General features: G+C 36.7%; 1 protein-coding gene across 1 annotated transcript in view; it reads left to right on the forward strand.

Moving 5' to 3' along the window:
* The window catches only part of TRDN (triadin), a 235,333-nt gene that overhangs the window by 53,330 nt on the left and 157,693 nt on the right, over positions 1-24,310 (forward strand). The window contains exons 5-9 of the mRNA XM_056344821.1: positions 15,550-15,609; positions 18,366-18,425; positions 19,762-19,821; positions 22,412-22,471; positions 23,850-24,044. Coding sequence (XP_056200796.1) covers positions 15,550-15,609; positions 18,366-18,425; positions 19,762-19,821; positions 22,412-22,471; positions 23,850-24,044 — 435 coding nt within the window. The remainder of the gene's footprint in view (positions 1-15,549; positions 15,610-18,365; positions 18,426-19,761; positions 19,822-22,411; positions 22,472-23,849; positions 24,045-24,310) is intronic.

Genomic DNA, 24,310 nt, shown 5'->3' on the forward strand with positions numbered 1-24,310 from the left:
TAAGGTATTCTTTTAAATCAGGGGAAACCTTAAATGAAGCTGTCCATATTGCCTTCCTGGAAATTTTCATTTGTGCCCCTGCAATGGAGCACTGGGGAGGTTCTAACTCTAAAGGAAGAGGGGAGTGCTGGGCAGATGCCCCCCCTGGCTAGGAACCTGCTGTGCCTGAGGCAGAGTAAATGCCTGACCTGGGGAGTGGGCTGCTCTTCTGAAACCCCATTAAACCCACAACACTAAAACTAGGGGTCCTGCATGTTTCTGAGAGAGCTCAGATCCCATCAAAGCTACTGCCGGCCAGGGAGAGGATGTAGCAGAAAGGAACTCCATGCTCATGACCCCCAGAAACAGTATCTCTCTTTTGCATGCCAGACCCCTAAGAAAAATCAATTTGATGTAGAAGTGACTGGATTTCTAGGAATATATATTTGCAGACTAATACATTAAGGTAGAATCTGCAGAACTGAGTTTTTTTAAAGCTGAGTAGAACAACTGTGGTTAGTCTTGTGATTTTTTTTCTATTTTTTTCTCCTTTATAAAAAAAAATCCAAACAATTGAATAGATTTATATGGGAAAAGATTCCTTTGATGCTAATCAAGATTAACAATTTTATGTATTCTTATATATATCATTTTGCTCTACTTAGAGGTCTACAAGTTTCATCTGCATTTTTTCTGCATAAAATTACATTCAATTAAATGCAGACTTTGATAAAATTGATTATTAAAAACATCATTTGAAACTGGTCCAACAACATCTTTGCAGGCTGGAATCCATAAAAAGAAACATGTCAAGACAATTTTACTTTCCACAGAAGGAAAAATTGGTTTTGATCACATGGCTCTACCTCTGATTGTTTTGAGTTAGGGGGTTTTGTGGTTTTTTTTTTTTGTTTTTGGTTGGTTTGATTTTTTTTTAATCAAAGTGCAATTAATGTTCTTTTTGCATTTCAGAACAAAGGTACAGAACTGCAGTCTGGGAATGAAAAAAAACCAGTCAGCATATTTCTATACTAAGAATAAAAATTACTTTTATGTAAAAGTTGTTTAGGGTTGAAGACCTTTTAATATCTTTCATTTTTAATTCTTTCAAAAGCCCAGTCATTATAATTCCTCCATGTAAACCAGTCTGCATATGGTCTTCCTGAAGAATGTCAGTGCTGCTTTACAGGATAATTAGTCAAAGTTAATTGCAAGCACCCTCTTCCCCTTAAAAACCTTTCTGTTAAGATATTGGCTTCTGCTGCAAATGGAAACCTTACCAGAGGGAAAAGAAAACCTAAACCATAAAATCTTAGGCTTTAGAAAGAGGAGAGGAGAGGAGAGGAGAGGAGAGGAGAGGAGAGGAGAGGAGAGGAGAGGAGAGGAGAGGAGAGGAGAGGAGAGGAGAGGAGAGGAGAGGAGAGGAGAGGAGAGGAGAGGAGAGGAGAGGAGAGGAGAGGAGAGGAGAGGAGAGGAGAGGAGAGGAGAGGAGAGGAGAGGAGAGGAGAGGAGAGGAGAGGAGAGGAGAGGAGAGGAGAGGAGAGGGGAGGGGAAGGGAGGGGAGGGGAGGGGAAGGGAAGGGAAGGGAAGGGAGGGGAAGGGAGGAGAGGAGAGGGTTGTGCTCTATGTCAGGTTCCATTTGCCTTGGTAAATTGAGGCTTTCAAGCTGGATTTAGCTACAGCCATTTCTTTAGCTTTTTTTTTTTTTTTTTTTTTTTTTTTTAGTGGAGGATGTAGTACACTTTTTGGATTTGTCTCAAAGAAACAAATGAGAGCTATGTAACAGCTCCCACATTTACACCTAATACTCCAGCCTTGGGGACTTATATCAAACTTCCCCTCTCATTTAGCTTTTCAGGAAAAATAGATGTTTTCTTATTTTGCTAAATGACAATTTTGTATTGAAAGAGTTTGTGGGATTAAGTTTTAAGCAGCCCTGGTAGATATATGAAAACACCCAAATATATAAAAACAAGGAGGAAAGGTCAATGACACTAATAAGTGATTTTGTGATAACACTGTTTTAATAACTACACAGTAATATAATGATACACTCCTATTCACCATTAATTGCTAAAGCTATCTTATGCGATAGCAAAAGGAATGCTATTTCAAACATAGTAATATGGAAAAGTATGTACATATTTAATTGTCTTTAATGAGGAAAGGAGGAATGGAATAAGTTCAGTTTAATATGTTGGAGATTATGAAAGAGTGGCTTATAGTAAAATCTTTACATGATCTGGGATGTTTTGCTGTTATGAAAATAACATGCACCGTGTTCTGAAAATGCTTTCCTCACAATGTATCTCCTTTGCTGCATAGCCTTGTAAAAATAAAAATAAGACAAAACATCACTCTGGAATCAAAGTACTCCTCAGCATGATGATGCAGGTGTCAGCAGGTCATATACGGTGAATTTCTATTATAGACCAGTGAAACTGCAATAGTGTGGAAACAATTCAATATCTGTTGAACTGGAATCTAATCTATTTATTTTTGTCCTGTTCTGGCTTTACAAAGAAGGCTTAACATACATCTGGAAGGCCATGTTAAACCCCTGTATTCTTGGGGGAACATAAAGCCTTCTTGTTTGCTGTATGCTACTCAAGATACAAATTGTCCAGAAACATAGAGAGGGTCATGTTCTCTATTTCTGCATGCTTAGTGATGCCAAACAAAGCATCAAGTGGAAGGAATAAAGTCAACTCAGGGGAAGTAGCTGAGATTTGCTGAACAGGTTTAGAACCAATCAACATTGCTTCATTGCAACGTTTACAGTTTAGAACAACATGTTCTTTTTAGTAAATATACACCAGAGCAGAGGGTTTGCACCAAGAAGGAGAAATGGTCTCCTGTGACCTCTGCCAAAAGTAGTCTTACACAGCAGATGAAAGAGATGTTGTATAATTCTTCAAAATATGAAATAAAAAAATAACAGAAAAAAGAAATCTTCATTCTTATTCTAAAATGTACCTGTGTTTTCCAAAGAAATGGATAAACAATTTTGAAATCATACTTAAGAGGCACTGTGGCTTGGCATGTTATGCAGTGGATGAGCACATAAACCATTCAGCATTTTCATCGGTAAGAGGCAATTCACCTCCTGTCACATTTTCAGGACAGATCTTGTGACATATGACTTCAGGAAAAGTTGTTCTGTACCTTAACCTGAATTCTCAGAACAGGACAAGATCTAAGAAAGCACTGGGGATAAGACTATACTACTAGCAAGCTAGTTGTGAAGTCATCTAAATTAGTCCTATGTGTCACTAAAACTTTCCAATGCTGAATGCTGGTACTTAAAGCCTTTTGTTATAATGCACCAGGTTCACTCCCCAATTAAATATTTCCTGCTCTTCCCCCCCCCCCCCCCCCCCCCCCCATCTTTTTCCTGTTGCAAAATTTGTGGGGTTTTTTTCCTCTAAACTACAGCTAGATGATGTATTACTAGTTAGCTGGAAGTTACTCTAATGCACAACTTCCTTTATTCTCCTCCTAGCCCCACAAGGAGAACTGTCACCCTCACCAGCTGGTCCTATCTAGATTAAAAATAGACATCAGCTGCACAATTGCAAATTTCTCCTGAGGATACCAGCAGCAAGAGGGTCGACTGCAATTCTTCATACAGACAGCATCTAGAAACACATTAGAAATTATAACCCTCTCATCTTCTAAAGCTCACTCTTGCCTTGCCCTCAGTATCTATTTCCACCAACTCTTCAGGATAATCAGCTGCCTGCTACCAATTAGTCTTGATAAACTAGCAAGAATACAGCCCTATTAAATTGCTGGCAATACCTGTAAGGGTTTTACCTTCTCAAAAGCAAATTATTAACCTCTGGTTCACTAGGAGTCTGAATGGGACTCATTTTCCTTTTCACACTTAGATATTTATAAAGGGAAAGAATGTCAAAGCACTGAAGGTGTATATCGCTGTTACCTGTTGTGTTACCTGTGAGAGATCATGGAAAAGATGACCAACTGGTAAAATTTGCTTAGAAAGAACAATCTATCAACATTTCAAGTAAAATTCCATCTGTTCAATTATACCTTTAAAACAGTAAATACATGAAGCCTAAAGTTCCATCCTTACTATAGTAGTAAGTAGTTATAGTAAGTAAGTAAGTAAAAAGTTATAAGTAGAAACAGGATGGCTTTAAGAATATGGGGATAATATTGAATGTCAGGGATCAGAGTTCCAGTTCCCCATTCTTATGTTACTTTCTGGGCTATCTTGAGTAAAGCATTCTTGTGTTTCAGATGGGGACAATAATGCCTTTTTTTCCTCAATTTGTCTCTCATATAATTGACATTTTTTGTTTGGTTTGTTGGTTTTATTAAGGTGTATTTCATCCATAAGATAGAAACTCAGCAGAGGTTGAGGTCTATGAGCTGTTTTAGCAATGTCAGATTGCTACTCACCACTTCATTCTCTACTGAAGCAAGATGCATGGCTATGCTTTCCCGCTAACAGAGGAAATGTAGCCCTCTTAGAGTTTGAACTCCTGTGTTAAAGAGATGGGATATTATATTGTGTTATAACTCCATGTGGTACCTAAAGCCATTCATGTGGGCTGAGGCCCGTAGGTGCTGTCATAATACAATGCGATTAAAATAGCTGAGAATAATGTTACATATTTTATTATGTTAAAAAAAGGAGATAACAAAAAATCGAAATCAGAAACATGGGAGCAGACAAGGAAGGGAACTCTGTTTCAGGAACCAGGAGAATCTGCTCGTGCCATACCATCAGGGTTTGCACTGATGCGAACCTGCACAGTGCTGTACCACTAGCTGCCATGGATTCAAGGGACTTTATTTTTTTCTCTTTCTCCCACCCTGATCTTCCTAGAACTGAGATTTTGTAGTGCACAGCCAGTGCTGGGCTGTCGTTAAACACTGTGAACCCCTATTAATGAAAATTGGCTGGGTGAGGGGCGGGGGGGAAGCTCGTCCCCAGACTGCATGTACAGCCAAAGTGATACTGATCATCAACTGAATGTGAGGGCTTGCTTTGGGTCAACAGTACCTGATATATCAGCCTGCTGACAATATAGTTGAATATATCTCCTTTCAGCATCTTGAAATGGTCAGTGAGGAGACTACTAGCTTCCTTTCTTGCAGTTATTTAAAAGAATCACCCTGCATGTTCTGCATATCTGCACAAGACCTGAGGTCCAGAGCAGTCAGTGACAAGCAGCACCCACATTTAAGGAACTAAAGTACTTATCCATTCAAAATGCAAGAGGAAAGATAATTTTTCATGTCTGCTTGATTACCGAAGAAAACAATGAAATACAGCTTTTAAAATACATACTCCCTTACAATAATTTAATAAACTGTGCTGTCATCTCATAAAGAATCAGGATGGTTGCCGTGGTGACAAAGATTATCCTTGCTGCTGCTTGATTCTGTCATTTTTCTAAACATGAATTCATAATATTTAGGATTTATTAACAATGTGTCACATTGATAGAGATAAATTGCATGCTTTAAACTGGCCATGTAAGTCTTCTACGATATTATAACTGCTTTGTCAACTCAGCAATAAGATATGATGTGATTACTAGAAAATTAAAGCTATTTGTCATAAAAGATGAAGCAAAGAGTATCAAAATTCTCAGAACAGAAAAAAACTCCAATAAACTAATGTGTTTCCTTATTTTAAATATTTTGCAGTTAACAAAGAGTCACCATTTTCTGTCTTGTAAATTGATCAAGATCAGCATATATTGAGACTATATTTATTTGTGCTGGGAAAATGTAGGTTGTAATGTATCAGAATCAATCTGTTTCAGGCTGCAATTTTTTATAATGGTTCAAACTATAAGGAGGATCTTGTGAAGAGATCTTAATGATGGCACACTGCGATATATAAAAACATATATACACACACAGTTATGTATTATGAAGGTGTATTTCACTTCAAGGAATTTGTGTAGGTTTTTTGTGATGTGGGGTGTCATAATTGTACCAGCAGTCAGATGAGATTCTCAGTGCAGCTATCTAGAAAGTACCTTTGTGTTTACCTTACTGAAGTATTTGTGTCAAGCTTCACTGCTGATTTTTACGTGAGGCTGATTTAGATGGCCAGCTCTGCAGTCATTGTTCCATACATACAACAAGAAAAACCCTGAAACCAGAGTAATTTTAAAAGCCCTTTTTCTTTCTTTTTTTTTAATGACAGAGATTTGTATTTATTTTTTCAAGAAAAAGAGGCCTATTTTCTGTAGTGAGACACATAACAAATGGTGGGAACCCAGCAATGCTGAGGCATCTTAAGGCGAACAAGGAATATTATGCCCATATAGATGACTCTGCCTGAAGAATGTGATTTATCACTTAGTGGGCCATATTAATCTCTGTGTGTAGGATGACCTCTCAAGCTGGGCGAGATGTGTCCCTGCTGTATGTTGCAATGCAGAGGAAGTGACTCAGCTTTCTTTAAATGCACGAAGTCAGGGTTTGGAGAGAGTCTGGAGCAGCAGCATGGAGAACTGCTCAGATGTGCAATCCTCTGACTGTTCTTGTCTTGCACCATTCCTACCACTTATGCTACCTAAACTAGTTTATGCATCCTTTTAAGCAGAATAAGTGGGGAAAGTTTGAAAATCCATCAACTAGATTCTCTCAGTTGATAGAAAAAAGATCTTTACATAGTTGCAGATAGAAAAATAATCCAGACTCAGCTGAAATGCAGTAACTCAATATGGCATGATTTGTTCCTAATCACAACCTTTGACGTTTATAGAACAATAAACAAACTAAACTATCCACCCATGCTGGAAAGAACAAGATGAAAACTGAATAAAAAGTCCTTTTAGTTTAATGACATTGTATAATTAGCTTAGTTATGCTGCCACACATTAGTGGCTAGCAGTGATACGTATTTTAGCCTTCGTTACCCTTTATCTCAGTGAAATAACATTCTCTATTGAAGACAATGTAGGTTTAAGCCATAGAATAGTTGTGTTCTTGCAAACCAGACACAATCATTTCCGACAGCAAATACTATCCAATAAAAATATTCTGTACTTATTTTCAAGGACCTGTGCAAAGACCAGAGTCCTTGGAAGGGAAAATACCATGCCACTTTGGCAATATGCATCCTGTTACAGCCTGAGCAAATAACTAAGGGTAGAAGGGGAAGATTTCAATTGTCTTCAATGGGCTTTAAAGTATCTTCTTAGAGGTGCAATGTAATATGCAATAACTTTTTCTTTGTTGGGATAATTTTGGGGTCAGTGTTCTTGTTGTTTAGACCCTGCAGACCAAATCTAACCCTAAAATACAAAAAGGCATCTTCCATAGCATCCTGTGAGATTTACATATGCTTTTGTCAAAGATTAATTGAATCCAGTATTTGATACCAGTTTCCTACTGCAGTAAACATATGCACAATACCATAAACCTGGCACTCTGCAGTCTTAATGACTTTAATGCACACCTATAATAAATGGCTCTTAAATGTCTAGTGCTATATGCAAACAGTGCTATGCAAGCTTGATTTAATTCTGGTTTACTTTTTCTCACATTCAACATACTGCATTTTCAATATTATCCAGCTTTTGGAACTATAAGGACAGTTGGAAAAAATTGGTTGCAGAACTATGTAACAGTAATTTAATAACAATGTCACAGGTGAGGAATTTTGTTCAAAAGAGATGGCATAGCAAGGGCAAATAAACACTGTACCACTTCCTCTTCTAACAAGCACTTCTCAGTGCTTTGGTATACAGCATGATTAAAATGAGTCATTCTCCAAGACAATGAGGCCTGGGAACTTTTATCTCTGTAATTTGTATACAGCATTGACTCCCTTTTATTATGTGTTAGAGCTACCAATTCAGTATGTGAGCTTTAAAAATTTTAGAAAATGTAGTAAAAAGAACATTTTTTCTTTCCAAAGGTAATTTGGAAAACATAAAATACTAATCCTCGTAAACAACTCAAGATACATACAGAAAAATGTTTATTAAGAACGTGTTTTTTCTGATTCATAACCAACACATGTTACTGTATAGGTGTTAAAGATCGGCAAAATCTACTCCTGATTTTAAAAGTAGCTGTATTGCTAAATTAAAACCAGAATAATTATTGAAGTCACTTCTGTTATGGGTTTCATCTATGTATATGTTTTCTGTGTATATATGTAAAATCAAACTTTATTGTATATAATTCTGAACATGCAGATGGTAAAACAACGGCTCTGGTATATTTGAAGCACTTAATATGTAAGTGCTTATTAACTAAGCTATAAGAATAACTTAGTTATTTTTTATTGGGGTTTTGTATTTGTATTGTTATTTTGTATTATAACAAAAATATATTTTTTATTGCGTCTGGTATTTTTGTGTGTGAAAATTATTTTAATATTGATAACTACATTGCATTATTTTAAGAAATTCATAAACAGAAACTGGAAAGATGTGAAAAACAAACACTATTGAAGGGTAACATCTTTTTGTCTGTTTACCTACATATATGTATGTAACATACAATGTATTTGCTAACTACGTATGTTATCACTGTTGTGTTATAGAAGCATTCAAAGATCAGTTGACATAGACTACAAATGATGAGAAATTCTTTTATGTCTTAACATTAACAAATAGTGCTTGTGTGGCTATATTGTAAATGCACATTCATAATAAGCTTGTCCTGCCCAAACTTATCCAGAAATCTTTCTGTAGCAAAGGTGCAAGAAAGTAGAGTGCTGATGAACTTCCTCTGGTGCAGAAGGCATGAAGTGTGTTGGGCAAGGAAAAAAGCAAATTTATAGGCTAGCGGGTGCCATCCAAGTTAGGAAGTCTTAGTTAACAGTGAGCCAGGTGTGTATCAGAGATAAGAAAAGCCTCCGTTTTAAGAACCTACTCTTTTTTAGATGGTTTAATCTCCTCTAACTGGCACTTTCCAAAAATCCACACAGGAACTGGTCTGGACTGGTTTTCGGAGGTGATGTAAACAAAGAAGTTTCCTTAGAAATGCACAGAATTTTTGCCTAAGAAAGCCTCCTCTGTAAAGGTTAGACCACATAAAATCTGATGAGTGTCTCTCTGATGCACCAGTGCTGTGCTTAGTAACGGCAAGAGGAAGCAAGGAGGAAACTTATTTAAAATAGTGTGGATATATATACACCCTCCCTCACACAATTATATTCTTTTCTGTATATATTCTTTATATGTTCTTATAGTATTTTACAGGTCTAGTGCTAGCTTTCCAGTTCTGTGCTAATCAGGGTCATCTGGAGTGCCTAAGAACTGGTTCCCAAATACTTAATAAATCATGTTGTATGAAGATGAATTTTTTAGGGTATCAGTGGGTGAGCCAGGCAATAATGAACTTGGATCCATTAGCAAGGGATTCCAGTTAAGGTCTTTTCAAGCACAGTGTTATAAAAACACAAATGAAGTTGCAGCCTTGACCAAAACAGCCTCTTGTGTAACATTTCGTCTATACAGAAGTACATAGAACTTTAATGTTACAGAAATGATTACTAAGAAGTCATAAGATGACAGAAAAAAAGCATTCAGGTGTCATTAGTTAAGTCCCTTTATGCATATGCCTGATAATGCAGTCTTTAATTACACAACCATTTACTGAAGCACAGGACAAATATTTTTTTTCTATTTTTTGTTTTCATATTTAGATCCAAAAATGCATCTTGTACATAGGAGGAAAAATTACAAGAAAATATTCTGTCTGCCCTCAAGCTATAGTGTGGTAAAGGCATGAATCTTTAGGGACCTTTACTGTTATCTTCTAAAGCACCTCCAGGAAGCATGTGCAAATACAATCTTTTATTGTTTGCAATAGAAAAAAATCTAGAGGTAAAATGAATGCTTTTAATAGAAGGAAACATTCCAAACAAATTTCAGTCCTCCACCCCAAAATATGGGGACACTAGAGCTTTAAAAATAATTTAAATTATATTTTTGAATAGTCAAACCCCCTGAATCCAAGTCCCAAGATTTACATGGGAGTTCCATCCATAAGCCTCATTTTGAAAAGATTGTACCGAAATATGGGAAATAGCTATAACGAATGGAAATCCCAGACGGAAGTGGCTGAAATTACAAGAAAGATTCTTACATTATTAAGAGCCAGGCAAACCTGTGTCCCAAAATTTGCCTTTAATTAAATATTTTTACAAAATACAAGTAATAAACATAATTTCAATTGTTGTACTTACTCAAATTAATCTGAAAAAAAGAAATACTCTGAGAAATGATTCAACAAAGCATTTGCTAATGCTTAAGAGCACTGAAATTAAATTATTTCATGATTATGTGTACACACAAGCACAAATACACAACAAAATAGTTTTTTTCCAATTTGATATGTTTTTCCAATTTGATATTTGATGCATTAGTGCTTTCACAAGGGTCGATGACACACTGGACTGTGTGAGCTGGAGCCTGGCTAGTCAGTGGAGGTAAGGGATTAATTATCACCCTGTACTCAGCTCTCATTAGACCACGTCTATGCCTCCAGTTCTGGGCCTCCCAGTTAAGGAAAGACATCCATAAACTGTGGCAAGTTCAGTGTGGGGCCGCTGCAATGGTCACAGCTGAGGCAGTTGTCCCAGTGGGAGAGGCTGAGGGATGGGGCTGTCTCAGCCCGGGACAGCTGTCCTATGAGTTGGTCATTTTGTGACATACACAGACCTTGCAAGACTGAGCTGCTGCTGAAGGCTGTTTATGAAGTAGGTGTTCTAATTATTATTACTATTAGCATCAATGAATAAGAGGTAACTATGCAATACTATGGCAACAGGGAAGAACAATAATAAAATATATCGATAGAAGTATATACAAGTATACAATTTCTGTCTAATGGAAGGTCCAATGATAATTCAATTGGGCTAATAATTTCTGATTTTTATGGCAAACTCATATTAGCAGTGAAATGGATTGCCTTGCCTTTTTGGGAAATGTCTTGTATTACAACAGGCATTGTGAAGGAATGGGAAAAGGTTGATCTACCATATGGCTTTTCCCAAGTGCTCTTCACTAATACGTTGTCGCTGGATCGTTGGAGTGAGGGACAGAAGACAATGAGATGACAAAATGCTAGGTCATGCGTTAAATCACAGTGATTTTGACAGCTACTTGTGTGCCTCTGAATTAACACTAGCCTCTCTGGTCTTTTGCAGAAAGTGCCTCTGAATTCAGCCCATTTTGCCCAATAGGTTCCAGGCCCTTCAAAACTATTTCATTCACTATTCATAGCTCATATCGGTCCCTCTTACCCCTATTGACTTGTTAATAGGGCCGTACTGATAATGCAAATATTAAACACCACAGAATAAAACCATCTCTATTTTAGCATATGGATAAATCATGAGATTATAAAGACAAATGTAATGTCCCCCCATAATTTAATTCGCTGTAGCTGGAAGACAAGGTATTTGAGACAGCTAAATAGGCAAATAGTGCTGGACCATACAAATCCAGGGTATACTGGAAACCCACATAGGCTAAAAAAATTAGCAAGTTAAATGGCATATTTATGTTCGACACAGGGGCTGTCTACCCTGATTTCTGGAGGTATGGTTACAGATATACCTGAGTTAACTTTAAACTAGGAGTCTCCAATACAGCTGTCAAGTATCTACTTTGCTGTATGGGCTTACAGCAGCCCAGGGTGAAACCAGTACTGTGGGCAGTCTGACTGCCACCAGCAGCTGTCAAACCTAAATCTCAGTTCAGGTGGATGAGACACTGTCTGGCTACTGCAACTAAATCTAATTTAAAATTGTACAACATGTAACTCATGAAACATTGTCTCGCTGCTATGTAGGCATTTCCATTCAGTGTTGGAAGGGTTACATCCAGCACAGGGTTAGGTGCTGCAGCGAGCAGCATGTGCATGGCTGGTGCCAGCTGGGAAAGACTGGGCAAACTCAGTCAAGCCTCTTCCCCTGCACAGGTAATTGAGGTGGTTTATAATGAGTGCAGGTGCCTCCAGAGTTCATGAATTGCTGGCATTTCCTTAAGTTATTGTTTTGCACCTGGAAACCTGTACTACTCTCCAGATCAAGCCTTCCACCCTCCCTTTTTTTTTTTTTTTTCTTTAGTGTTCCTTCAAGAAGAATTAAGTTATAGCCATTCAAGGTTATTTTACTTCTGAATAAAATCATCTACACAGAAAGATTTAATGTTCTCTGACTAATGCACTCTAACTTCATTGTATTAGTTCATTTATCTTAACTTTCCTGAGTGTTGCTCTGTAGACAAGCACTTAGTCAGTTAGCTGGAGCAAACAATCTCTGCTTCATGCTTGCTGCACTCATCACCTAGCTTTATACTAAGCAGCAAACTTACTCGTCTGGAAACTATTTTTACTTCCCTTGGGTATGGAATTAGTGCCTCCTTATTACATCTTTTTGCACTTGCTTTTTTGGGGTGGGGATTGTGTCTGTCTCAAACACTTTTATGAAGAAAACTAAATGACATCCCCCTTCACTATGCCTTCCACTTGATACAAATCAAATATACCATTAGATATTGAAATTTGGAAAAATCTCTCTCATATATGCTATGTTTCTTGTTTTCGATTTTATGTGAAGTAGATAGCAATATCCTTATATGATTAAGTTCAGAATACATTGTTAAATTACCTTAAAATTTTCTATTATAAGCTCCTATTTCAGATTATTTATAAATTTACCGCACTCTAGTCACTGAGGATGAAATTTTTCATGCTCATCTTTTTGCCTCAGGCTGAATTTTCATTCAAAGTCATATAAAAATGTTTCAGCAATTTCCAAAATCTAGGTTAGTGAAAATTAGGTTGGGGTGTTGTATTTTTTCCAGTGCTAATAACAGTTCATTCTGAGCTTATGCTTTTCTGGCATTTGCAAGGAAGTCCAAGAAAATTTCTTTAAGTTTTGGCAAAATTTTAGCTTACACAATTGTCATAAAACTAGTTTTATGTTACTCTTCTTATTTTTTCTGGATGAATCCAGCGTGTTGCTAAAAACAGAAAACAGGTGATCTTTTAATTACAAAGTGTGTCATAGAGCAAATAAAATGGTTGAATTAAAACTGAATGAGCAGTTTTAGTTCCAGCATTTTTCAGCTGAAGAGTGCTTTATTTAGCGACTTTAAAAACATTTTTATGTGCTTTCTCTTTGTTTTTTTATGTGTGAAATAAAATCTTATTAACTTTAATTTGTTTCACAGAAACATGGCAGTATGGTCAGCCTGGCTTATTTCTAAAACCTAAGGCTTTCACCTAAGCACTGTGGGCTTGAAAAAGGGCACTTATTAAGCTCTTTACAAAGAAATAGATATCCAAGTGACTAAATCTGGAAAAGATCTGTAGCCAGTGAAGTATTTTCTATGACAGGGCTTTTAGGACTGCATAGGAAGCTGAACATAGAACAGTTAATATGCAAAAGAAAAATAATATTTAAGTTTGTCACATCAAAAGCTTCAGTGGACTTTGGTGGTCCTGCTGCATTGTGATTGAAATGTCAAAAATGGTCAGTCACCACAGCCCACAGCCCTGAAACAAAAACCCTTTAATTTTTGGCAACATCTGACCTTCCCGGGTAAGGTTCCGTAAGAGGTAATATTAAATGTTACAATCTGAGTTTAGCAAGCACTGAGGCTGTGGGGATATCAATACACAGGACAGGGTTCTTGAACTAACCAGAGGTCGCCTTCAGCCTATCCCTAAGAAAAGAAAAATAGCTTATGCTTATGCCAGCCTGATCTCTGCTTATCCACATTCCAGGCCCCCTGCCCAGATACATCAAGTTACTTTTATTTCTCAAGAAGGAGCCAACTGATCTTTTCTCTATGTTTGTAGCTTGGAGTCCACACAAATATTTCCTTGCATTTTAGTGCTTTATACAATTTTGGCGCTGTGATTAGATTTGTCTTAGATTTTTCTCTCCACTTTAAGCTCTGCTCACACTCAGTACAGTTAGTATCATTCAAGGTTCATCTTGGGTTTTTTCCGAAGCATGAAATAGGGAAATGCTATGGAGAAACTAGAATAAAATAATTTTAAGAAACACAACTGTTTCCCTTAAACAAGTACAATGTTCTGTGGCTAAAAACAAGCCTTCTGATTGCCAGTCTGATCCTCATAGTTCAGCTATATTTTTTGGCATAAAGATGACAAGGGGGTTTGTTCAATGTGCAGAAGCTCGTGTTTCACTGCTGTTGACCATTACAGAGCTGTTGTGTGCAAAACTGTGCTATTGCCCCATCCAAAACTGACAACATGCTGGCTCAAAGTGTTTTGCACAGAGCCAGCAACTGCTAATAGAAATGCAAGATGTAAAAGCATGCTACAGTTTCTGCAAAAATAGTTAATCTAAGTTCTACAGGTATAGGGAGAGAGGAGACTGCTTTTCCTTGGTATGCTATAGATGCCCTAAAGCAACTGAGTGAGTCACAGTCTGTAATTCATTCAATAATACATTGCTGGTGCTGCTTCGTTCTTCACAGCCTGTTTTTTTAGTGTAAATTGGCTGTCCACATTCCTTAAAGGCTTTGAAAAATCTCCCTTCAGTCTCTTTCCACTGTATTGCTAATTGTTATCAAAAATAATTTACCTGTTATGACTGGAAATGTATTTGGATAATGCAAACACATGCAAGACATAATGAAATTACTGAATGATTGGAATGATTTTTCTTTAAGACATGGGCCTATTTTTTAATAAGGAAATATTTAACAAAGAAAAAAAAAATGCTTGCACCTCTGTGAAATGACATTTACTCCAAAGCTGGTAAAATGAATGTATACAAAAATATTACTATGCTTGTGTATAAAGCTCACAGTTGTCTTCTAGTTAGAGCTGTATTTTCTGCGGTTTCCTCGTTGACAGAAATGGGGGTATTGCAAACAAAATATTTTTTTCCCTGAAGTTGAAAAACTCTAGTCTTTTAGTAGTACAGGTTGACAAGGAACATTTTTGTCTATTTAAATCATTAGGATGTGGAATACAACCATGCAGAAAAACACAGTCTGAAGGTTATGGTGGCAATAGAGTACATAAGGATTCATATTTTCCTGCTTCTAAGCTGGATGTGCCATCGGTTGTGTTTTGAACAGCTGCTCTTCCTGAAGTTACACTCTGATTAAAGGAGAGGTTCTCTTGTTAATCCATCCTGTGGCTGAAGTAACAGCTAAAAATAAAGAAAAAAGAACATGGAAAGTAATATGCTAGCCATTTTTTGTTAAGAATAGAAAGCAATGCTGTCAAGGTCTGAAAATAATTTCCTCTGTCAGAAATCTTAGTCAGGGTGCTTGCATAATGGGACCAAAACACATCCCACAGATTAGATTAAGGTTGCTGAATAATCATTTATTTTGCAAAAATATGGTCTAATAACTGACGGTTTATTCAAGGAAAAATATTTCGCTTGGGTCTGGAATTAAATATCGACATTAGAAGGTCTGTACATCATCTAGTACCTGTGTCTCAGAGATAAAATCCATTATGTGAATTTACAAATATTTTTCCTCGATCACTTTGGTGAAATAATAAGTGTACATAATACCTCCAGATTACAGATTTATTGTTTGTTTGTTTAATTATTTCTAGTAATACATAGAGAGAAACCTGAAAAACAAGAAAAAACTGAGAGGAAGGAACCCCTTAAAGGTATGTATTCAGCATTTTATATTCTTTGTCTTTTTACTCGTGGTTCAAAACAGTCTAACCTATTGACTCTTACACCCTTCCTGCAAATCCCAATTATGTTTAAGGATGGAGGAGTTGTGAAACCCAGCTGGAAGGAGAATGAGTATTTTAAAAGCACTTTGAATTCATCACTCTGCAGAAAGGCTAAAATTATATTCAGATATTAATTAATAAGTTTTTACTGTACTATTAACTTGCATAAATGATTCCCAGAGCATAAATAGGTGGTGGTGGGGGGTATTCTTCTTGAATAAATCCAAGCATAATATTTTTCTTTGGGAATATTTCGGAGCAAAATGTTATGAGTATATTATAACATACAAGCACAGTCCCTGGAGGCATTCTGCTTCAGAGTCCTGCCTTAGAAAACAGTTTTCCCCAGACTCCTTTCAGATACAGTAGGGAGAGGGTGTGAGAGAGGATTTAATAAGTTGCTGGTGGTGTATGCCAACAAAAACTTACAGATTGACTGGTTGAAGGAGTCAGAATCAGGATACTGCTTCCTTTCCACCCACAACTCGTGGGTTAACGCTGGGCTCCAAGAGCCACCATCTAGTGTGCCTCTTGTGAGGGATTTTTTGGCAAAATGGAATTCTGTTGGAACATACCTACTTGTCAGAACACTTTAAGCTTTCTGAGAACATGTCATTTACATAAAAATGTGATTAATGAAGTCTCAGGCTTGAGGAAGAAACCCATTCTGGAAGGGTAAATAGGTCAATGGAAATAATAAATCACCCAAAAAGCAGAAGACCCAATATCCAGCCACAGCTGATTTATTTCAGACCAAGAACACAAGTCTCACAACCCAGGTGAACATGCACCTGCCTGAAATCTCTGCTTGACTAGGCCTTTCTAATGGTCTCTGATTGGAGCTTTACCATTTTATATAAATAATTCAAAATACAGAGTTAACAAGACTGACTCTAGAGGTTAATGGCAGGCACATTAAGTTCAGGTTTCTGTTAGAATGGATATTTATTACTAGAAAATGGAATGGTGGTAACAGGAGAAACTTTCTTCTGAAACCTGGAAAAATGACAGAGCAAAGACTAATGTCCCATCTTAAAACATGAATGTGTCATTAAGGCTTCTCCTGTTATGTTGTGGAAAGCTTGAGAAACTCTGATTTGGTTTGATAGAACATCGTTTGGACTTGATCTCAGAGTTCTTTTCTAACATAAATGATTCTGTGATTCTATGATTCTAATATTTAATGGTTTAAAAAGTTTTTTAGAACATGAAAAAATGATCCCAACCAATCTCAGATAGTCAATGAAGAGTAATGATTATACTGCCTTAACTTGCCGTAACTCCTACTAAGTCTACCTAAATGTATTGCTTAGTTTAGTTTAGCGAATTATTGCTACAATTGCTACTAAAACACTACTGTGTATAGAGATTGTTTGTATTCACAGTATTAATAAACATTTTTTTCAGGCTGTGCATTATATTTTAAACCTATGACTATGGAATCATTTCTTTCTGAGGCCCATTTCACTATAGCATGACTGGGAGACTCCAAAGTTTCACCACGTCCCTGTATTTTAGCCACTTATTTTCTACTTTAAATACATTCTCTTTTCAAGATTTAGATAACAGAGAGATGAAGGAACATCCTAGTCTAATTTCTAATCAACTTCTGTGATGAATTTTAGGAAAGTTACCTAATGAAACGGGGGATGCCTAGCAGTGTCTCGGTCACTTAAAAATAACTCAGTTATGTCAGGAGTTCATTTGCATGTATTTCACCACTATAGTGCTAAAAAAATGTGAGAGCCTGAACGTTCTCTACCTTTCTTCTTTTGCTTCCAGTTAGATATGGAATTTATGGTACTGTAGAATAACTTCTCCTTATTTTCTCATGTTTGTCAAAGGTAGTTTTACTAAACTTGGACAAAATCTCCACAGGAGTTAGGGTTGAAGCTAGCTTGCATTTTCACAACTGATTTTTCTGAAATGGTCTAAAATCTACATGCTTATTTCCCATTGTCTGGAAAACTGTCATGTAAAATCCTAAGAAAAGCGAATGAAAAAAGTTATGTGCATTAGTGGATAGCATAATACAGTTTCCACTGACATAATATTAGTTTTTACTTTGCACATACTAGGAATCTAATTATGGCCCTGAGATCATCATTGCCAGGGACTGATCTCAGCTAGTGTCCATTACAGTCTATCTGTATCCATTACCAGCTATCCGTATCCATTACTGGTTACCCATTTCAAGCCAGCTGGCAAGTGACAGGCGTGTCATTTCTGTATGTGATGCTCTTATGCTCCAGGATTGATTCCAGGGCTTTTATGAGCCTCTGCCTGATAGAATATGGGGTGGCCCAGGTGATGTCCTTTTTCTAGTGCAGGCAGCAGCAGTCACTGTGAGAGCTCTGCCTTAGTCCTTGACAGTTTTCTGAAAACGTCTCTTCAGGAATGGACAGACAATTTTAAGTGGTGATGTTACTGTAGTAAACAGCTAAGGCATGTTACTATGGCTTGGATGGTAAGGTGTGACTTGTTAGCCAGAGTAGTCTGCTCACACCCGTGTAGTATGTATGGTGTGTGCTGTGCACATATGCACGGGATAGCTCAGGAGTAACGCAGCTGGCCGTTTAGCCTCCTAAGGCTTATCATGGTAGAATTATTTTTTATTCTTAAAGTTTTTCCACAGTTTGTTTGTTCGTTTTTTAATACATATGAACACATTTCTTCTTTCTTAGTGACACATAAAGACAAACTGGAAAGACAAGAAAAACCTGAAAAAAAGGAAAGGCATGCAGGTAATGATTTAATGTCAGAATTTATTTTACATTTTGAGGTACCCCAGAACTAACTGTCTACTCAACTTCCATTTATGTATCCCCTTGATTAGAAAAAATGTTATAGAACTTTACAAATTAAAATCATGAGATCATATAAAGGTTTGCAGACATACAGACTGAGTAGCATTTTGTATTCCTTCTGCATGCTTGGGTTTTTTTTCCTGAGGAAGGGGGATAATTTATTTTATACTCTGGATTAGCATAATCTCCCAGTATTTCTGACACTCACAGTTAAGTATGGTTGCTAAGAGAATATGGTCATCCAGGAAAAACATCTGACAACCTTGTAATAAGGCAGGCCATGTAAAAAAAAAATGTTTTAAATACAATACTGAGTAGGGATGTTGCATAGGCATTGCATAGTAGGACTGATTCTTTAATTACTTGCCATAAACAGGTATGTAGCACTACTTAATCTTCCACAATTCTTACTTTCTTTTGAGACGCCAACACAAGGCAGGAGACTCCATAGCAATGCTCATGCATACTTTTTTGTGTTCTTAGTATAAAGTCATATGCTGGAGTCAAATAGGCAGCTAGTCCCTGTAGGGTATCTCAGGAGGTACGAACACATGTAAAAATCAGTTCTGTACACCCATGGACAAGCTACTGTGTAAACATTAATCACAAAAAACTAGTATATCAGAGCCCACACAGGAAGATATTCCAGACTACCCATCACTCAGTGACTCTTGCACAACTCAGGTGAATTCTGCAGCCTGAGCCAGAAATGTAGTCACTACAGTGTACTTTATTTCAATTTGTAAAGTGGAAATTAAAAGCAAACATGAAGCCCCAAAGAGCATTACTTATAATGCCATTGCAATTAGATTTGTAATTAATTATAGTGTTTAATCATTCATAGCTGGAAACAGTTAGTTGTTATGTGGAGTTCAGAAAATCCTTCAGAAATGAACCAAAGTAATAAACATAAACCATAATAAACCAGTAAACGACAGTATAAACAAAAAAAAACAAAATGGACAAGTAAACAAAATAAATAAGCATGACTCTTCTTGACAAACTTCTTTCATGGGATTACAGTTGTGCCAGAAAGGCAAATCCTTCCCCAGCTGATAGCAAAGACCTCAAGGATGTTAAAGGAGTTTTTGAAAGTTCGAATCATATGTTTTGGCATCAACAGCAGAAAGCAGCAGATTAATTAATCTTTCTGGTTCTTTGCATGGGTAGTCATGGTGCCTAGTTGTGTTTCTTGATTTTTTTTCTCCTTTTTGTTACATAAAATGAAACATTTCTTTTTTTAATAACCATTACTGTTGGTTTTTATTTCTAGCTATTCACAAAGAGAAACCTGAAAAGCCACAAAAACATGAAAAGAAAACACCATCTAAAGGTAATACAGATTTATTATTAGATGTTGTACACTTTTACATTTTCAGTGCATATATAGTTTGGAAGATTGTGTAGAGGAGTATTTAAGTATAAAACTTTTAAAATCCACTCTGTACATTTTTTGGGTGCTCTCACTTTTGCTTGAGAAGATCTTTATCAGCCCCTGACTGAGGTCTTGCTCAGCATATATTTCTTGCTCGGTTCTCTTGTTCTGATGCACAGAGGTCATTATGAATCATTCTCATGCAGTTAAAGAAATAAGCCTATGACTATTATATTTGCATTCCATGATGTCTTTTCCTCCACAATGGGATTCAGTAATTTGTCTGCAAAGAAGACTTTCTCTTGTGTATTAGTTTTCAGTCTGATGCAGACCTAATGCAAGAGTGTTTACTGTCTCAATCTGGCTCTTCTATCACATCCAAAAATAGATTTTCATTTTCTTGCCTTTTTTTTTTTTTTTTTTTTTTGCAATAACATTTTCATCTCGATACATGATTTGTACTGTCCTCATGGCAGAAGTGGCTTTGGTTAAGGTTTGCATATCTACTAATTGGCATGTATATTCTGAAGAAATATCATGTAGGAGAGGTGATTTTCAGTATTCTTTTGACTGATAATCCCATCTTTAGCCATGATTTGGACAGGGGGATTTAAAAATCCAGTTAGCTTGACTTGTTATGTACTTTTTTAAGACTGACATTTATTATTGCTTGGCATTTGAATGTTTTTTCTCTGAGGATTTTTTTTGGTTTGGTTTTGTTGTGTTTGGGGTTTTTTTACATGCATTATTTCTATAATGAAGTTAGGCTTCAGTCTTTGCCTCTTTTTACTTTTATTCAGTTAAATCTTGAAAAAAAGATATTTTTTAATTTATCTTAGTATCAGTCTGTTATCACATTCGGATTAATCCCATGATGATGGAACACATGAATTAACCAGGTTTAATTTGAATCTGTTTAGACAATATAGATTCAAACGTACAAATCAGTCTTTATTGAGCTCAGTTTTACTCTAAGAAAAAACGTAAAGCAGAAAGTAGGAGTGAAGAAAGAGAAAAAGTGGAATGAAAACTTAAAGCCTTAAAATATTTTGAAAGGTAACCATTGTTGAGTCTCTCTTTTAAAGTGATATTATGTCATTTTTTTCTACTGTCATTGTATAACTTGAAAGTGTAGGATTTTTTTTTTATTAAACTGAAATCACACTGAAGTAATCCAGAGAAAATAAATGGCCGCAAAGTCTGTGTAATTTGAAAAGCAAATAACTTCCAAGTATCACTGAAAAATTCCTAATGAGAAGCCAGCCTGTTTACACATTTATCTTCTGGTAGCTAACCAAATAATCACTTAGAGCTTTAATGTGTTTAATAGCAGCCATGACTCCACTCACTGGCTGGAAAATTCTATGAAAAATTTGACCACTGCGTAGCTAGGGAGATTTGCTGCTGCAGTGTGACATATAGACATACCACCCTCTCTTAAATAGTTCCCATGCCATGCAAGTCCCTGTGGGTGGACTCAGTGCACTACAGGGCACGTCTTGCCCTCAGCGCTCCCAAAGGCACGTATCTATCTGCCAGCAGTGTGCTGCTGAGCTCTCCATTGCCAGGCTCACCTCCCCCCTGTCTGGGGTTTGATCTAAAATGGATCGGCTGCCAGCAGTGCCGTGTCAACCACTTGCAGTCCCTAGGAAATGAAGATGCTCAGGTCCAGTTGTGCTGAAAATCAGGCAGCTACTTCCCCTCACAGTCAGCAGGTTTTCTCTATGCTGAATAAAAAGTCTTAGGTTTTCTTCTTCTTTCCCTGTTAAAGGCTCCAGAAAACTTCAGTGATATTAATGCTATTTAAACGTATCATCTAAGAAACGGCTATCTTAAAAAAAGCAAAACAAGTCTAAATTTCAATCATGGCTCATACAGGCAGCAATTCCAGCCTGGAATTCAGTTAGAGAAATGTTACTATTATGTAGTTATCACTTGAAAGAAGTGTAATTAACTCTCAAAGCCGTTTTGTTCCAGCAATGTGTCTGGACAGCAACCAAGACAGGCAAGATAGAAGTCTCTGCATAAAATTCTGACAGCCTTTCTGGGACAAGGCAGCATGTGTTTACACAGTGTATACTGTGCAGACATGCACTCACTTGAGCTAGGCTCTGAAGTGAGTACCAGGCTTGTGGCTGTGTTTGTGTGACAGTGAGCCCAAGCTAAGAAAAACGCTTTTTTGTAAGACAAATGTAGCTGCATGGCTTCCTGTTGGCTGGAGCACAGGAAGATCAAGCTCGTGTCTGCTCGGAGCTTGAGCTGAGCAATTTTATGTCATCTGAAATACACAGTATAAACATTCCCTACAAAGCTTCAGATCTGTGTGACTGGCTTGTCTTCTGGTTAGGTGAGTCTCAGCAGCAGTTTTGAAGCTTTTTACCCCAGTGTGTGAACCTAAGAAAAGAAGCAAGAATTTTGCAAACTGAAAAACATGAATCATGAAGAAATGTGAAACCTCCAGGGATGTTGTTATGTTTTTAACAATATTTTTTCATTCTTTGTGAGTTTCTCTTTTTTTCCCCTAATATACAATTGTACTCATTTCTAGTAATTCAAAAGGACAAACCTGAAAGACATGAAAAAGCTGAAAAGAAACCTCCTCCCAAAGGTATTTATTTATTTATTTATTTATACTACATTTTTTACCAGAATTCACATTAAAATTCATAAACTTTATTTTATTGGAGCAGGTAATATAATGTGTATGAAAAATCAGATACATGACACTATAATGAAATTGAAATATAATTTGAATTAAATTGTCTTTAGAACTTTCAGGGTTTAGATCTATGCATGATCCCTTTTAAATCCTGTTGAAAATTCAAAGATGAGAATTAAAGGTATGAACCACCATTTCCCTGAAAAAGAAATAGGCTGATCTGTAAATGATCTGACATACATGCTTTCACTACAACTGGTTAAGGAAATTCTTTCTTCACTAGCCCCCTATACTTGGTCATGTTGTGGCTTAGTTGGGAAGTAGGAATGCCCTTATATAAATATCTGTATTCTGTTTTAGAATAGGTAGAACTATTCAGTTTACGTATTGATAAAATCAGTCTAGTCACCCAGTGGTTTAATGGAAATACAAGTCTAGAGTTTTACAGAAAACATAGATTTTGTAGCATACAAGTTTTGCCTCAAGGATGGAAACAGAGCTATGAAGAACACAGTAGTATGAACATCACACTAAACAGATTTACTTTAAACCATATTCAGTGGCATTTTAAACTACTGTTGGACTTTCCAGTGAAGTGAATGAGAAATGCCCATATCACCAGCATCTGTGTCTCAGATGAGAAAAAGCTGCTCATACATATGAGCAGAAGGAATACTCCTGGTCTCACCAAACTCTGTGTAGCTTCAGCCACTGGTATGTACAATTTGGTAATTCTCCTTGGAAACCTTCTCACTCTGCCGCAGGGCACATCATGAGTTGGCCTGTCTCAGACCAGTCTTTCAACCTGGGGAACTGGTGTAGAGAGAGACTCAAGAACTCAAGACTTCTTGGACAGAGACCTAGAATCAGCAAATAAAAGCAACCTTCATAAATAGCCACACTTTAAATCAACTACTTTTATAGCTTGCGACAGTTTAGTTCTCACCTCTGAAGTCTAAAGTTACTCAGATTTATCCTGGAAGTATGTTCCATATTTGTTTGCTTAATGACCAACATTTGTCTCCCTAGTTTATACCATAAAAGCTATCATGTTGTCATTAGAAATATTTAGTATTATTTGCCATAGCCCACTATATTAAATATCCGTCAAACATTTGGTGCAGGACTGAAGACAAAACATGCTTGCATCTCATAATTCTGTCTAAATCAGTCTGGTTTTGGGGGATTACAGTTTTCATCAGATCTGAGCAAAGAGTTAATAACGAAGAAATACTCATTAGTATTAGCACAAAGTAAAATAAATGGTATTAAGTATTGCTGGGCAGGGGAAGAATGACACTGAAAGCTTTTTCTTTATTACCTGCAGAGGAGAAGAAAGTAAAGAGCACTAAAGTGGAAGCAAAAGTTAAAAAGGAAGTGAAGGATGGAAAAGGAGACACAAAGACAGCTGAGAAGGTCAAGCAGATGGAGACTAAAACAACAGAAGTTGGGCTAATAAAGGCCAAACCGAAAGTTAAGGAGGAAAAAGCTCTTCAGACTGTAACTAAATCGGAAAAGAAAGGTAAACAAATCCAGGAGGAAACAGATGAAGATCTTAAAAACGTAGCAGGGAAAAAGCAGAGAGAATGGAGTTAAAGATGGCAAGGACCAAAGTTCACCCATGAAAAGCAAAAGTGCAGTACAAATAAATCCCAGATGAATCTCACACTGCTAGGAAGAGACTATCAAGAATAAAAGACGTTTAATCTATAGAATATTCTAACTGTCATGGCTAAAGATTCATTTTGGTTTAAATCCTTTTTTACCAAGGACCAATTTCTCTTCAGA

This window comes from Falco biarmicus, chromosome 6, assembly GCF_023638135.1.
Source record: "Falco biarmicus isolate bFalBia1 chromosome 6, bFalBia1.pri, whole genome shotgun sequence".
NCBI lineage: Eukaryota > Metazoa > Chordata > Aves > Falconiformes > Falconidae > Falco > Falco biarmicus.